Source organism: Excalfactoria chinensis, chromosome 11 (assembly GCF_039878825.1).
Source record: "Excalfactoria chinensis isolate bCotChi1 chromosome 11, bCotChi1.hap2, whole genome shotgun sequence".
NCBI classification, from domain to species: Eukaryota; Metazoa; Chordata; class Aves; order Galliformes; family Phasianidae; genus Excalfactoria; species Excalfactoria chinensis.
The window spans coordinates 3,964,258-3,980,091 of NC_092835.1; the positions used below are offsets into that span (position 1 = coordinate 3,964,258).

The 15,834-nt window shown below is 42.7% G+C and overlaps 1 protein-coding gene across 2 annotated transcripts; it reads right to left on the minus strand.

The window, feature by feature from the left end:
• Positions 1–326: 326 nt before the first annotated feature.
• On the minus strand, positions 327–9,542 carry HSD17B2 (hydroxysteroid 17-beta dehydrogenase 2). 2 transcript variants are annotated; one of them, XM_072346513.1, is made up of 6 exons: positions 9,162–9,542; positions 5,568–5,780; positions 5,231–5,416; positions 3,227–3,364; positions 1,858–2,217; positions 327–1,390 (listed from the first exon to the last, which is right to left on the minus strand). In XM_072346513.1, exons 1-5 carry the CDS (start codon positions 9,418–9,420, stop codon positions 1,859–1,861), a joined length of 1,155 nt encoding a protein of 384 aa, XP_072202614.1. In that variant the 5' UTR covers positions 9,421–9,542; the 3' UTR covers positions 327–1,390; position 1,858. The 2 variants fall into 2 exon arrangements, with proteins under 2 accessions (XP_072202614.1, XP_072202613.1); XM_072346512.1 differs by having other exon boundaries at positions 327–2,217.
• Positions 9,543–15,834: the final 6,292 nt, after the last annotated feature.

Here is a 15,834-nt window from a genome sequence, read left to right on the forward strand (position 1 = left end):
TTACATTTTATAACCGCTGCCAAAAAGCGCAGTGGTGATTAAGGGTTGTTATGAAGATTGCCACATAAAATAGTGCACTGGCTGCCAAGGGGAATTTGGGTTGCATAATGTTTGCGAGCACCTAAGGACCAAACTCCAGCCAACCCAAGTTACAGCTCAACCGGATGCAAAGTGAAAAACAAATGCCTCCATCCAGGATTGAGATGAGATGAGGTGTTAGGTAGTTCCCTCACTCTGAGGGCAGCCAGAATTCAGCCTTGCTGGGTCTAGCATTGGTCCCTAGTAGTGTACAAGGTCAAGACAGGACCAAAAGAGTCAGAGCAATCTGTTTTATTATACATTTTTTACAGGCAGATCAAAAAGTTTTGTGAAGTAAATAAAAGGTAGAAATTGATAGAGAGACTGAAACAGTCACAGACTTCCTGAGAGAGAAACATTTGTAGTTGTATTTTCCTGAAAGGATGGCATAAAAAACATCTACGAGTGAGACTGATACTGATATTAAACCCACAAGGAGCAAAGCCACCATAGATAAAAGCAATAATAACAACAAGGTGTAGAGGAAAGGAGGATTTCCAAACCAGGACACAAACTGAAATAGCGAGCCAAGTCTGCAGAGCATCCTCTGGGCACATATAGAGTCTGGTATTGCAGTATGGGGTACACAAAGGAGACAGAAGTATGACAAACAGAAATTTAACTGAATTTTGATCAGGACTATGTAATGCAAGTAGGAATATGGCAGAAGATGAGAATGTCAGGACAGGAAAAATACACCTATATTGAGAGCTCAGAAAATAACAGCTTACCCTCTTCATCACATGAAAGGAAGCAAGGCAAGATACAAATGGCAACACCAGGGGACTTGGGATAGGGCTTATTCCAGAACATCACATCCTTACAAAACCAGGTGATGCTAAAAAGGGGATGAGGTAGGAAAACAGTACTGTTCAACTTCAGGTGTTGGAAAGGGTTCTATGGAACACACAGGAGGGCAACCACAAATGGATTTGGGAGGAGTGACCAAAAGCACAAGACTCATGGGATGAGTGCGACCTCTAAGAAAACAGGGAAAACAGGCAAGGATTCAGAAAAAAGTGAACAAAATCATGAATCCCTCATTAATGACAAAGCTGAATAAAGTATCGTCCAGAGAGAAGCAAGATCAATTTACTCATTATTACAGATAAAGCAGGAAAAGCAAACACAGGCCAAACAGCGACATGAAATTAGCAGCCAGTATCCCTGTTCTTAGTGATACACTGTAGGGAGGAGACGGTTGGCCCCTTGATGAAGATCTTCATCTGTCTTTGTTCATTTTCCTCCTCATACTGTTTGTGATGTTTATGATGTATCCTCTGCAGACTGAGCAACACAATACTTCACAGAACTTGGGGGGAAAAAAAAGTCAATCATTTCTCAGGTCTGACAAAGAGAACCATATTTAAAGAAATACTGAAGCTGCAGTGAAAAGGATGCACATTAAACATTCAAGTCCTTTTAGTGTTGGGAATACACAGCTTTTTCTAATGTTTAGATAGGTTGTTAACTAAAAGATTGATTAAAAAACAGGTTAGATATCTGTCAGTGTGTTGGTAGCGATTGTTGAAGCAGGCGGGGCTATATAACCTCATGAGATAACTTACACTAAAGACAAACAGTTACTCAAGAAAGACCAAGCCTGTGTCTTCCACTTGTTTACCCACTTTTCCTGAACACTGCTCTTAATACAGAGATTTCACTCCACTCACGAGGCAACTCAAACTTGATATACCAGAGACAGTAGAATAATTAGCAGTGCCCTAAAACAGAGTTCTTCCCACAGCAATCACAAATCTGATAAACGCCAGTGGATACCTTAGAGGTTCTCATTCTCAGCTTTCGATGTCCTCAGAGCCTGTGGGATGGACTCAGGTCCCAACGACTTACTAACTAAGAAGTCATAGAACCAGAGTGGGAAGTAGCAGAAGATGCAGAGCAGCATGTAAGCCCCTTTGCCAGGAGTATACAAGCCATGTGGTCGCTTGGAGAGCAATGCATGCAGGATGGAGTTCAGCACTGGGGTGAGGTCAGCATCGCAGCACGCAGGGATGCGCATCAGGTAGCTTTTCAGCCCCAGCAGGTAGTCCCTGCCATAGTCCTGCTGCACATCCATCGAGAGGTGCTCCATCAGCTCTTTCTCCTGTTTCACCCACAGCTCTGATGTGCCCTGGATACCTGCAGCAGCAACACCATAGTTGAAAGTGAGTTTGGGGTTAATCATAAAGAAATTAAGTCATGATCTGTAGGCAATAAGCCCTTTCTTGTCACTGAGCCCTGAGGCACAGTTGTTCTGAACTGCACAAAGAAAGAGCAAAACACCTGGTTATTTACAACTGCATGGTGTTAATACACCGTTCTGTTACCAGTTCTATTCAAAAGAGTATCATTTTCCTCCCACGTCATTCTGTTTTTTAAAAACTCTTTTTTTAAAAACAGGTATTTCTAATTAGTGTTTATTAAAAGGAGATTTCATTGAAAGAAGAGAGAGATAGGCAAAGTAAGATGGGCAAGATTAAACTGGGTTGGCCCAGTGCCTCTCTCATGAGTGACACTGGTATTTTAATAAGCTGTTTCATGAAGAATGAAACTTGTATTAGACAGATGGAAAAAAAAATTCATCATATGTAAGAATGAAAGCAGTTGCTTCCAAAAGCAAAGCATTTCTTGCAAATGAAGACATATGTTTAAATAAATATTTACAGCTCCAACACTGGGACTTGTCTTGACAGGTGACGTTCCCATCCAAGAGTCTGGAAATAGCACAGCAGATTCCTGAAGGTAGAAACCTGCGGATGCTGGCAGAGCCCAGTGTCACACAGGAGGGGAAGCATTCAAGGGAAAAAGCTCCCCCTCCCCCAACAAGAACAGAGGGAAGATGCAGAGTGATTCCGAAGACAAACCACGTTTTATCACCTGAAAGGTATAACAAGACTGCAGTATCCTTTAATGGAGACCTCTGTTCAAACACTGCCAAAGCAAAGAGTACAGCCCTCTGCCCTGGCTCACACGGCAGAGATGTGAGACCTGGAGGGGAGCAGCTAGTCAAAAAACATACATCTTAATTTCTGTAATCAACGTGAGGAATAGGAAAGTGCTGAGACTCGTTCAGAGCTCCCCTCAAGGACATGGAACTGCAGGAAAAAAAAAAAAGAGGCAGGAACTATCTAAAGTGTCAAACACCAACCTGTTCTGAAGCCTGATGGATGAATTGCAGCAACTTTGATTCCCCATTTGGAAAGCTCCTGCCTCATTACTCCGGAAAACATGGACAGAGCTGCCTTTGATGCTCCATATGCAGCATACCTCGGTAGTGGAATGCCTCCTGCAGGAGCAATATAAACATGATAAAGCTTAACATTGGCTCTTTCCAGCCTTTATTTCAGTGATTTAGAAGGAAGATTATAGTACAACCAGAATTATGTGGCTCTCTCTGAGGTTAAAGACAAGTCGGTGAGGGAATCATTTCTTTCTGGAGGTTAAAAAAAGTGTGAGCTGTAAATTAACAGTTGCTTATAGCATTTATGCTCAGTAACTCCTTGTAAGATATCATCTGCAGCAGAAAACATGAAGTGTAATTTGCAGCACTCTTTACCCTCAAATGCAATACAACTGCTGGTTTCCAAAACACAGATAATGCTTTACTTCGTATAAACAGTGAAAGGATAGATTAATAACTGCTATTAACTGCTATTCCTGTTGTCACTAGTACTAATCTCAAGCTCCTATTATAAACTAAAGTTACAACAGTGCAAGTGATCTCAACTCCAGCTTTACAAAACCATGCATCCCTTCTCCTCCTCAGGCAAACCACTCCTGCATGCATGGGCAGCCCAGCACAACCTCTGGGACAGCCTCCATTTCAGACAGAACATTGCTGTCTCTCAGTGTATTTGAAGCTTTTAAAAGAAAACACTTGAAAGTAGGTGGACTTCCTAATCATCTACTGGTGTCATTTGTTGAGTCTTTGGTTTTTGGTTTTACTGTGACAACCAGGATACTACAGGAGCTCCAGATGCAGAATCATTCCTTTGAAGAAGTCAGGCCAGTCATATGTTAATTTTTCTCCTGTATGCATCTGAAAAAAAATGAGTCTCAATTGGTTTGAGCCAATTGAATCACATATGCTCTCCCTCTGAGGTCAGGGTAACCTCAAATCCAGTTAATGTAGCTCTCTGCAGGCAGGAATAGGCTAAGCACAATCAGACCTCACTAACTTTTCTGCTAATATTTTACCAAAGGACCCTCAGACCCCACGTTAAGAGGAAGCTATTTACCCAAATCAGAACATCTGTGAACATCTATAGTTTAAGCAAGGTCATTATTAACTCCTTTAACAGCAAATTATTCAGCACAGGGAAGCTCTGTTTATCCCTGCAAGACAGCTTGGGGACTCCTACCAAGAATCAAGACACCTGCCACAAAGCACCTAAAATACAAGCTTCACTTGGGCGCTCAGAAAATAGAGCTGTCCTGTTTCTGGGCTTGCAAGGGCAATGGTCCCTCATTAATAAAAAAATAATAAAAGTAAGACCAAAAATGGGCCTTAATTGCTAGCAATGAGACATTAATATAGGTTTGCAGGTACAAAAGCATTCCTGGAATTGAAATAAAGACAGAAGATGACAATGTATCAGCCAGGCTGATGCCACATCCTTGAGGTAAGCCACAAGCTCAACACAATGCCTTGGCAATAAAGCAGGATTCAAGTGGTCACAAACTGCACAGAGGTGAGAACCCAAGCAGACAGGGCAAAGGAGAAAAATCAGGAAGCAGGTGATTTGGCAAACCCCAAAGAGGTCTTGCAAGGATACCTTCCAGCACCATGACATCCTGCTTCTAGCAGGTCTCATTTTCAAAGGAGCATTCCTGCTCCTCAGCTGTTGGCTATCAGATACTGCTATTGCTCCCACATCTTAGACTCAGCTGTCATCCTAGAATAGAAGGTTATGTTATAAGGGCATATATAGTAAATGCATGTGGCATTAGTTATACTGAACTCTTCTTCAAGGACAGATTTCTGAAAACAGCCTATTCAACAACGGAAGCCTGCACTGCTTACCTAAATACCAATCCCCTGGGCATATCTCTAATGAAGACCAACCAACATCCTCCTTAGCACTCATGCCAAGGAAGTGAATTGCTTTTCCTGTTGTACCGGCCCTTCTCTTGGTGCTCTCACTCAGCTCACCTGTCATACTGGACATGTTCACGAGCCTCCCCCGGGATTTCCGCAGTAGCGGCAGGAAGGTCTTGGACACCTCCACAGCCCCAAAGAAGTTCACCTCCATGCACTGCCTGTACGTGCTCATAGGCAGCAGTTCACCATCAGCAGGGAAGCCCAGGATGCCTGCGTTGTTCACAACTCCCCAGAGCCCTGGGAAGAGGAGAAAACAAAAATACATATGCTCTGGCTGCCCACACACTTTGGGGTGGAAATAATCTACGTACATAAGAGATGATGAATCCAGCAGGTAAGAGGTGCCTCTAAATAAATAGACTAGAATAGAATGCCACAAAAGCTGTACCTGTGTTTTGCACTTTCTCTGAGACTTGCAGGTAGGCTTCCTTGACCTGGGTGGGATTGGTTATGTCCAGCTGCAGGAGAGAGAGCCTCTGGGAACAGGTCCGCCTCAGCTCCTCAGCTCCAGGGCCATCCTTATTCAAAACTCCAGCAAACACAATGAACCCCAAGTTATCCAGGTATTTGGCCAGTGCGTGTCCAATCCCAGTGTCGCTTCCTGAAAGAATCCAAGGACAGATAGACTTGAAGTGCCTCTAAGTTATCATCATCACTAACACAGAGGGAGGCAGCGGTCATTGAAAATGCACACAGATGTAACCAAAGGAAGGATGAAAGGAAAGAACTGAAATGTATATCAGAGCAGGAAGGGAGGTTTCAGTGAGAAGCCAGTTCTTTGTATGTTCAGTAAACACCAGCAGAACATCCCCTCCTTGCTGAGGGTAACAGCTTACACTGTCCCACAGAGATCCCAAGATTCATTCCATACATACAGAAGAAATAAAACCACAAGTTGACTTAACACAAACACTCAAACAAAAATCCAACAGGAAAATAACCAGGAAAAAATGAAAAGCCAGAATTTAATGTGAAATCTCAGCAGGACAAAGCACTATAGGGCATTGCAAGTCAAATAAAATGAGTTACATGTCTTAACTCAAGAAAGTTGTGTTGTTTTATTCAAGTATCCACCACCCAGACCATTGTGATGAACACTTTTGGCCACAGGCTACCACCAAACTAAAGCTAAGCAACTTTGTCTTTAGCTGCAAAAGGACTCTGTGCATTCAAGCACTAAGAAAACTCCAAAAAGGCATTTTTAGGCTAAACCAAGTTATACCAGCTATTTTTGATTTGTGCAAACTCGTATCAGAATTTCTTTTTATCCTCTCTATCAGACTTATTCCCAAACTTTGTACTGTAAAAATTTAACATTTACATATAAAGCAACAAATTGCCAATCACATGAGGCACCACTAACGTAAGTGCACAGCAACAATCAGGCTTATACAGATCCTCTCACTAAGTAAGCTCTGCTTCCAAACCCATTTTCAGCATGGGTGGAAACCCACATGTGAAGAAAAGGGATAGGACCTCAGTTGGCTTTTTGCCATTTCCTCATATGCAAAGGAGTGCAAGTCTCACTGTGTAACCTTACCAGGAAGGTATGAGGGTTAACCTGTGATTCCAGCACAAAAAGGCAGGTATTACAACCACTGATAATGGGCCAGCTCCTGCACCCAAAACCCTCAGCTAACAGAGCTTGACTGCCAATGAGATTCATCTTAACTCGTGCTAGATCTCTATTTCTGGGCTTTATCTTTTAAATGAGACTTTAGTATTGAAAGAAGGAAAAGAAATTAATTTCAGGTGATTTGAAAGAAATGTGTACTTAGTGCCCAGATCAATCAGCACAAGATGTCGAAACAAATTACTCATGCTCTGTTTAATCCCTTCTCTAACAAATGCTTTCTGGTATTCTTGAAATCTGCCATTTGTTGACAATATACCAGACCACAACATCCATCACATTTCATTTCTCACAGCACTGGTCTGGAGGAGATGAACAAACCTACATTCCTGGAAATCCACAGGAAACACAATGAGGCCTGCAGATACCCCAGTGACATGATGGATTTCTGGGTAAAGTTGGGGGTGGGAGTTCTCTGTCTTTCTCTCTTCTACTGAGAAAGAGATTTCTGACTCAAATCCCAACTGCTCTGCCCTCTCCGGTAGAGACACAGACATGAAGCTGCAAGTTCCACGAGAAAAAGCCCTACAACACAGCTTGAACTAGAGGGGGGAAGGGGAGCAGAGGAATTAGAGACTTCCCCCACAAACAAAACAGCCATCTGTGAATCACTGGAAAACTTGTTTTAATAGAGGGAGTCAGTACAGACTGCAACCGAGTCATTACTAAGAACTTCAATTCTCCCTGAGCATCAGGAACACAGGGCACACACCAGGAATGGAAAGACCAACTGAGCTGGAGAAGTTCATCCCACTCAACACACAATAATCAAGGCAAGAATTTCACAGTCCTGCTACCCTGCATCTTCACAACAACTCTGCTTTCAGTTTGGTCTATCAAACCCAGTTGTGCCTGGGGCCACTGCTGAGGGCAACAAAACACTCAGTCCCAACATGAGGGTCAGTGGAAATGTTTCATCTGTGTTCCAGACTGCTTACGCACCTGCAGCTCCTTGTGTGAAAGAGAGTTTGGACAACAGAACTGGCAAGTTACTGGTGTGAATTACAGACAGCAGCAGCACACGATGACCAGAACCACATCTGAAAGCCCAGAGAGAAGCACTGAGGTCACTGTGTGCCCTAGCCAAAGGCAGCCGTGGGCAATATAAGGCAGCTGCAGCACTCCACACAGGGCTGGAAGGTGCAGGGAAATAATTTTCTATTAAAAGCTTGCCTCAGGTCTCTTCTAAGAAAACTGGAGAAAAGGACCCCAAAACTGAGTTAAGGGCACTGAGCACCTCTGTGCTGTCCCACAAGGGTGGGGGGGATAAATGCTGCAGGCAAGGCAACCGAGAATCACACTGAGTAAATCTTTTTGATTAAGGAGGGTCGGATTGATTGCATACTGTCTGGATTCAAAGAGAGTCAGAAGAGCTTCCAAAGCTGCATCAGCTGCCAGAGGTGTCTGAACTTGTATTTGTTTGGGACAGTTGTAGCACAGGTACAAAGAAAGCACAGCCCATGCCCAGGGCCCCTCCTCACCCTGGCTGCAAAAAGAGATCTTGTTTGCCCTGTACTCACTGGGTCCTGTATTTAATCCCCACAGCAGTGCTGTCAGGCAGCTCTAAATCACCTCCAGGAGTCCCTATAAAGCAGAATGAAATGCTGCAATAAGTAGCTCAATCATCCAAAGCAATTTGACTTGGCTTTCCATAGGGAAAAATAGGAAGAATAAGTAGGTGGGCATTCCAGTTCAGAAGCCTGATTAACACAGACAGCAACACCAAAAGCCTCAGAAGAATAAGAGCAGAGCCACAAAACTACAAAAATGCCATCCCTGAAAACCAAAGGGGTCTCAGAGTTCATTACCTCTGAACTCCCCCCCACCAGTGGGGCAAATCACTCACTCCATAACATACTTTATTTCATAGAGACAGCACCAAAGGAGTGCCTTGAATTGTCGGCAGAGCATATGCAGCACATCAGAAGACAGCGGCACCTCAGCATCCAAAGCAGCAAATTGAAGCAAACAGAAGTAAAGCACGAGCAGAGTGTTTTGAGGACTCCCAGAAATTAATGTCTCTCCTGAACAATTAACCCACTGTAAGTATTCTCATGGGCTTTCTTCTTTTTTTTCCCCCCAACCAGTTGTTTTCACGAGCATATCTTAAAAGCTACTTGAAAAGATTAAATGAAACTCTTAAAATAATGGCATCTATTAGGATGTTTCTCTGCTTAAGTTCTGAACAAGGAAAAAAAAGAAAAAGAAAACATCTCTGAAAAAACAAGTAAAACAAGAAGAGAACAGAAGCACCAGAAGCATGCATTTCAGAGAATCCCAGCCTGAAGAGCAGAAACTTTTCCAGCACAGCTCCATACAGAGCCCATCTTTGTGCCCCAAGTTCCTTACCTGTAATGAGCACAGCTTTGTCACCCACAGGCAGCGGCCCTGCATCCAGGTATGCCGAGCAGCTGAGCCATGCGCTGCAGAACACTATGAGCCCCCAGCACATGCCCAGCACAGCCACACACAGCAGTCCGAACAAGGCAGGCAGCACACTTCGGAGCAGCACGTGGGCTCTGTAACTCCTCTTGGCCAAGCAGAGCCCAAAAAGCACAGGGATGGCCACACCGAGCCATCCCAAGGGGCTGCTGGGGAGAGCATCCATCACCCAGGCACCAGGCAGGAAGGCAGAGCAGGTGCTGCTGGCTGCAGCCCACTTATATAGGGGCAGGGTGAGGGGTGGGGCAGAGAGAGGGGACTGTAAAGGTTCGACATAATCTCACTCACCCTTGGCATCTGCAATGAGCAGGAGCCTTCTGGCTTTTCTTACCTTTTATTCCTTCTGCCTGACAGCTCCACCTTCTGCATAATGTGCCGGCTGGGTAATGATTGACAGCAGTGGGAATGGACATGATGCAGCAAGCACTTGGCTTCGGGAAGAAATTCACCACTATACGTTCTGTGTGTCCTTACAGTGCATTTCCCTAGGGATGTTAAAAAGAAAAACAAAAGAAAGAAAGAAGAAGAAAAAAACCAAACTGCTTGATTTACAGGAGAAGTCCTGTGTGAAAACTTTGGGTGTGATTTCTGAGGAGTTGGGTGTGATGGGGAATCTCAGGGTGGGATGGCACAGGTGGTGCTGCCATTGAGGGCAGCCCGTTAAGCAACGACACATGGCACACCTGTGGGGAGCTCTCAGCCCAGCTTCATTAACACTGATTAAGGCAGGAAGCATCCCTTCCATACCCAAAGCAAACCACAAAAACACATGCAAATGATTCGCTGTATTTGAGAGATCTGACAGTTACCGTGGTGTACTCTGAAGGTTGTTTAAAGAAAAGTGTGTTGTAACAGTCACCCGCTATAAGACATGAACTGCAGTTCAGGCATGTTTATCTCTGTAACAATCCCTGCTAACTGGTCTGCGATCACAGCCAGCCCACAGGATGCATGTATTTGCAGACAGCCTTACTTCAGACAGCCTTACTTCAGACATGGTGAGGTGGAAGCTCAGAGTGCAGACCTAGCATGGGACACAGCACGTTTCCATTCCATTATTCCTCTGTGGTTTTATGGGGTGGTAAATCTATTGGCTATAAATTTTTACAGCCAGTAAAAATGTTTACGTACATCTATATGCAGTTTACATTAGAGATGAGATCACTTTCTTAAAGGAACATTACTCCAGAGGTCTGCTTGTCATTCACTTCACTGTGAGCACTCATCCACCCATCCCTCCACTGCAGTGTGCATGCACAAAGCTCAGGCTATTCTCAAACCTCTGCCATTTGCTACTCATGTTTTTATTAACATGGTGGCCCATAAGTCAGCTCTACCCTACCGTCTTCATAAAGATTTCCTTGGAGAATTCTGGTTTTCCTCACTGACTATTCTTTACAGCATGATTTAGGTGACTGCTGATGTGACACATTTAAAACATTGGCTCTCAAGTTGGAGGATACACAAGCTCAGGTTTTGGCACAGCACTGTGCTATCTTAACTCCCATCTGCACTCACCAAGTTGCAAAATGACAGGGGATCTGTGTCTGTATTAATGCTGATTCTGTATTTTGAATGCAAGATATAAGCAATGAAGGCCTTGACTTTCTTTCTTTGCCAGGATATTTACCTTCCTTCCCAGCTTTTCAGAGCCATCACACCATAGCTCAGTGTCCTGACCCCTTGCGGCCCGAAACCCTCCATATTCTGTGCTGAAGCCTGAAAACTGCTTCCACAGTCAGACCATGTTGATGTCAAACAGCAGAATAGAAGTGGGGCTCCAGCATGCCCTCCATGCAAATCTTCATGCTAAGTAATCATTTTTAAAGGGCAATTAAGTGATGGCAAAAGAAGATGCCTGTCACTGCCAAGCGCCTCTGCTTCACATGCTTTGTGCACATGTGCAGCTCCATTTCACATTCTGCAGGGCAGTTCTTGTCTGAAAAATAATTTCAGCAGAAAATACTTCAGGATTTGTTTCACCAAATCCATCATTAACTGAGACAGGAAGATGTTGTTCGGGATTAAATACATATATGAGTACCAATAATATGAAATGATTTACTGTGATTGACTACAGCTTCCGAAACTTCATACATTTGGATTTCAGTAGATTCAATGGCTGTGCAAGCACTTTCAGGCTTACAGTCAAGATATGGAAATCACTGAACTTTCCTACACAAAACTTATTTGGGCAAAAAGACTTTGTACTTACAAATACCTCCAAGGTCCTATACAAAGGCTGAGATAACCTTTTGCCTTCAGCAAGTTCTCTGTCTCTTCATGCACTCAACTCAAAACACAGCACTTACCCCTGTAAAGACAACAGAACTGTTCAACTGCCTAAAGCTAGGAGCGTAGCCAAGTACCTTTGTGAACTAAGATCTCTGAAAGCACAGACATGTACTGAACAGTGCAAAAAAGGGTTATGTGCATCTGGAAATAATACCATCCAGCCTCTCCTTTGTTGTCAAATTACTGGACTCGTAGACCTTAGGGAAAATTATTCCTGTAGAAAGAAGTATGTATCTATTACAGAAAATCAAGAAATACCTCTTAGTTACTGGAGATGTTGCTTTTAGAAACATAGTAATTATAATTGACTGGGAATTCAGAGAGATCGTGATTCCTTAAGATCACATGGCAGTGAAGAAGCAGTTGCAGCTTATCAACAAAAGCTAATAATGCTAAAGCTAGTGATGACTGTGATAGTAATAACAACAACCTCAGATAAACCTGCTGTTACTTTCTCAAGCATAAGACTTGAGAACGAACAACTTCTGTAGCCGGGACTTACAAATTCTTTTGGCAGGTACCCACACAATGCATACCTTAGCTTTATATGACCATCAAAAGAAGCAGTTGCAGTCTGAATGAATTTCTCATGTGAATTCAGTGCCTGCAGCAGCTGTACCTGTGAAGCAGAGGGTCATACAGCCATAGGCTGTAAGTTCTGCCTTGCTGTTAGCATGAACTTCATTCAACCTCTGTAAATTTTCTGCAATAGACAAAACATCTCAAATCAGAGAAATAATTTGCAAAGGATGTTTTCTACTGTTTCTTTCAAGAACAGTTGAAAGAGGGTCTCATTCTTCCCAAAATAAGTCATTTTTTATCAAAGAAAACGTCTCTATCTTCCCAAAAGAAGATGGAATAATTGAAAAATAAAAGGTAATTAGGTGTCTTCAGGGAGTCAGCCAGGAAACATCTCTACATCACCCACATGAGAAATGACACTTGCCCGCCTTTCTTCTGTCACCACTAACATGAAACGGCTTTCACTGAACCATCAGTGTTGGAGAAGAAAAGTATCAGTTTATCACAGCCCACTTTTCCAACAGCAACAGAATCTTCCCTAAAATCCCCTTTGGTACACTGTGCCTCAGTTTAGTAAAGACGTAAGCTGTACACTGGATTGGAAGATCAGTTTGTTTTCTCAACTAGATTTTTATTATGTGAACACTATTCCTTTCCCTTTCCCTAGCACCGCCTTCATGAAGTTAATGGTAGCATCTGCGTGCCCAGAATACAAAGAATTTCTTCATTTCACAGAGTCTGCTTGTTCCCTTTTGCTGGTGCTTCCTAAAACACAGCCACGATTTCCCTCACCTCACTTAGGAGAGTTTCCTAACCATAGTTCAAATAGACCCTATGAGCACTACAACAGCAAAAAATACTCTTTGCATCTCTTTTCCTCTTGTGTATCTCCACCCACACAAAAGTCACATAATTTTCACCACAATTAAATTCATTAAGGAAGCACACAGAAAATTAGGCATACACAATAATCAAAAGTCTGATATAAAGCAGGAGCAAGCAAACAGAGTCACTGAGAGAGGTCACATTAGTGATGGACTTACAGCAGACCCAGCACAGCAGGGCCTCCAATGATCATGGTAGATCATTAGTTCCTATTGGAATCTGGGCCCTACAGCATGGTTGGACTATGTGATCTTGGTGGTCTTGCCAACCTTGATTCTATGATTCTGTGACCTGTGACACAGCTTCCTTCCACCTGCATACTCTTGAAAACTTCTCCTCAAAACAGAATTCATTCTTTTTCAGCTTTTCCTCGGAGTTTTATCAGCTACTCTTGGAGATGCACACAGAAATGAATTGAGATGGAAAAGGAAAGATGATTCAAAAAGCATTAAGTGATCAACCATGACAAAGTGCCACCTGCCCTAAATGCATTCTGCTTCCTGCCACTCGAAGGACGAGTCCCTCAATTTGGGAACACAAAGCCATGCGTTTTTCCCGTTGAGGAAGCACGACCTCAGTCTGTGTTTAATCAATGGCTTACATTGCTGCTTTGATTGAATGTGTTTGCTACATACTGAATGCTACCCATTTCTCCTTCGATGCTGCTGATCTGAAGGGCATTCCTGTGGCTTCTCAGCGATGCTTGCGCTGCTGGTGAACTGCTGCAACTGCTGTCAGTGATGGATGTTCCTCCCTTGGAGCAGGGGACAGGCTACATGACATCTCAAGGTCCTTTGTGGGGCCTTGGGGAGGTTTTGATGGATCTCCGGCAGGCAGTATTTTAGCTAAACTTCATTTTTTCTTTAGACAAGCAGCTAACTATGGAAAATCTTAACAATAAATGTCATTTTGTTTTGCTTTGTTGCGTTTCTCTTTATTATACTATCTTAGATGCTTTATTTTGTGGAATAACCTTAAATCCTGACTCAAAAATTGCCTACTTGTAATTGTATCTTCTCCCATTAAAATCACCGTGACTCTCCAAATACATAAAATTCATCATGTGATTTAATAGCTTCCTGAACAAGGCTACAAATGCTTATGAGGTCTAAACACTTCCTGAGAACCCACACCCACACTTATGTGCGTTCTTAAACATTGACATCCATGCACACGTACATGGCATAAACGTTCATATGCATGTACCTCAGTGTGCAAACCTGCAGAATTAGAGTCCGTCATGAAGATCTCCTCCACGTAGATGTGAGATGTGCCCATGCTGATCGATTCATGTAAGTGAACACACACCATAAAGTGATTCCCTGCACTTTATAGGTGAAACAGTTTTTGAGTGCCACTTCTATGGATGTCTCCATGTTTTGCAGTCAGTATTAAAACACTGCTAAGACCCAGGAGGGGCGCAGATTCTATGGGAATAAGTACACATGTGCACCAAACAAATCACCCCCTGCATGAGATTCATTCCTGAGCTGTGCATACTTTGTAATTTGTTTTATTAATGCTGTAAACTGTCACATGGCTTTACATTTTTAGTTCAAATCTGCTTTTTAAGAATGTATATGAAAACTTTAGGGCAAGCCTCTCTCAAGGATGATCGCATGCAAACTTTGTTTGAATCACCAAGAGCTATGCACATGTAGCTTCAAAGGCAGATTTGGGACCTATAACTTTAATTCATCCACCAAATGGAGCTCCAGAATCCATTAAGGAAAAATAACTAGTAACCATCTGTCTTTATTCATCAGGCTGAAAGCAGTCAATCAACCCTAGTGGACATTTTTACTTTCTTCCATCTCTCTCAACAGCTTTGAGCACAGATGCAGCCTTTGCATAATTAAGCTGAGCACAGCATTTCCTAGACAGATTAATTCTGGAGAGCTTGTCAAAAATGTCAGATGGCATACAGGTCCTGCGTCTTGCCCCCAGAATATGTATATATATGATTCTAGATACAATTATTACAATTAACAGCGATCTGTAGCCCACGTCATTAACCCACCTCAATGACTACAGGGTTAGGAGAACCTGTTCTCCATGATACCTTCGTTTGCTTTTTTCATTTGCTGCAACTCAGGACATCCCCTCTGCAGTGAACAAATGTCTCTGGGATGGAACTCTGTGCAGAATGCACACAGTGAGCAGAAGGCAGCTGCTTGCTGCTGAGCTGTGGCTGTACTGCTGAAGGGCAATAACCTCTGCAAAGTCACGGACACTCTGTGGAACATGCACAACCTGAGGGTGTTGCCAGCTGTGGGATTTATATTCTAACAAGCTGGAATATAATTAGATAGTTCCCACCTAACAACTCTTCTAGATGCGTTTTTAGGGAAGTTTCCAGATGTATGAGATGGTTTCTATTAACTTCACAGTGATATGCACGGATACCGAAGGCGGCTTTATATTTTGGTGACTATTAATAATGAGCTCATATGTGTTTTCAATTTTCTTTTTTTTCAGAGTTATAACGTTTTAAAGCAGAGAATATCTCCAACTCTCAAGGATTTTATGTTACTTGTTAAATATTCTGGTTATTCAATTTAGCTTTATGATCCAATCTATAGACTGAAGCCAGGATTTGCAAGTACCAACCTATGAGCAATTTTTTGCTTCCCTTAAACTGGGTTTTTATTTTATTTTTTTAAATAAAGCAAAAACTTGGTTCAAATCTATCTTGGTGCTGTCGAATTAGAATTCCAATATCATGTAGAAGCATAAAAGTTCTTGCTCTTTTATCTGGTGACAAAGAACTGATGATCACTGCTGCCTTTGATTGAATGATGTAGTCTGAAAAAATGCTGTACAAAATAAGGAGAGATTGAGGATGACTCTAGAGAAGAAAAAAGCATCGTGCTTTCAA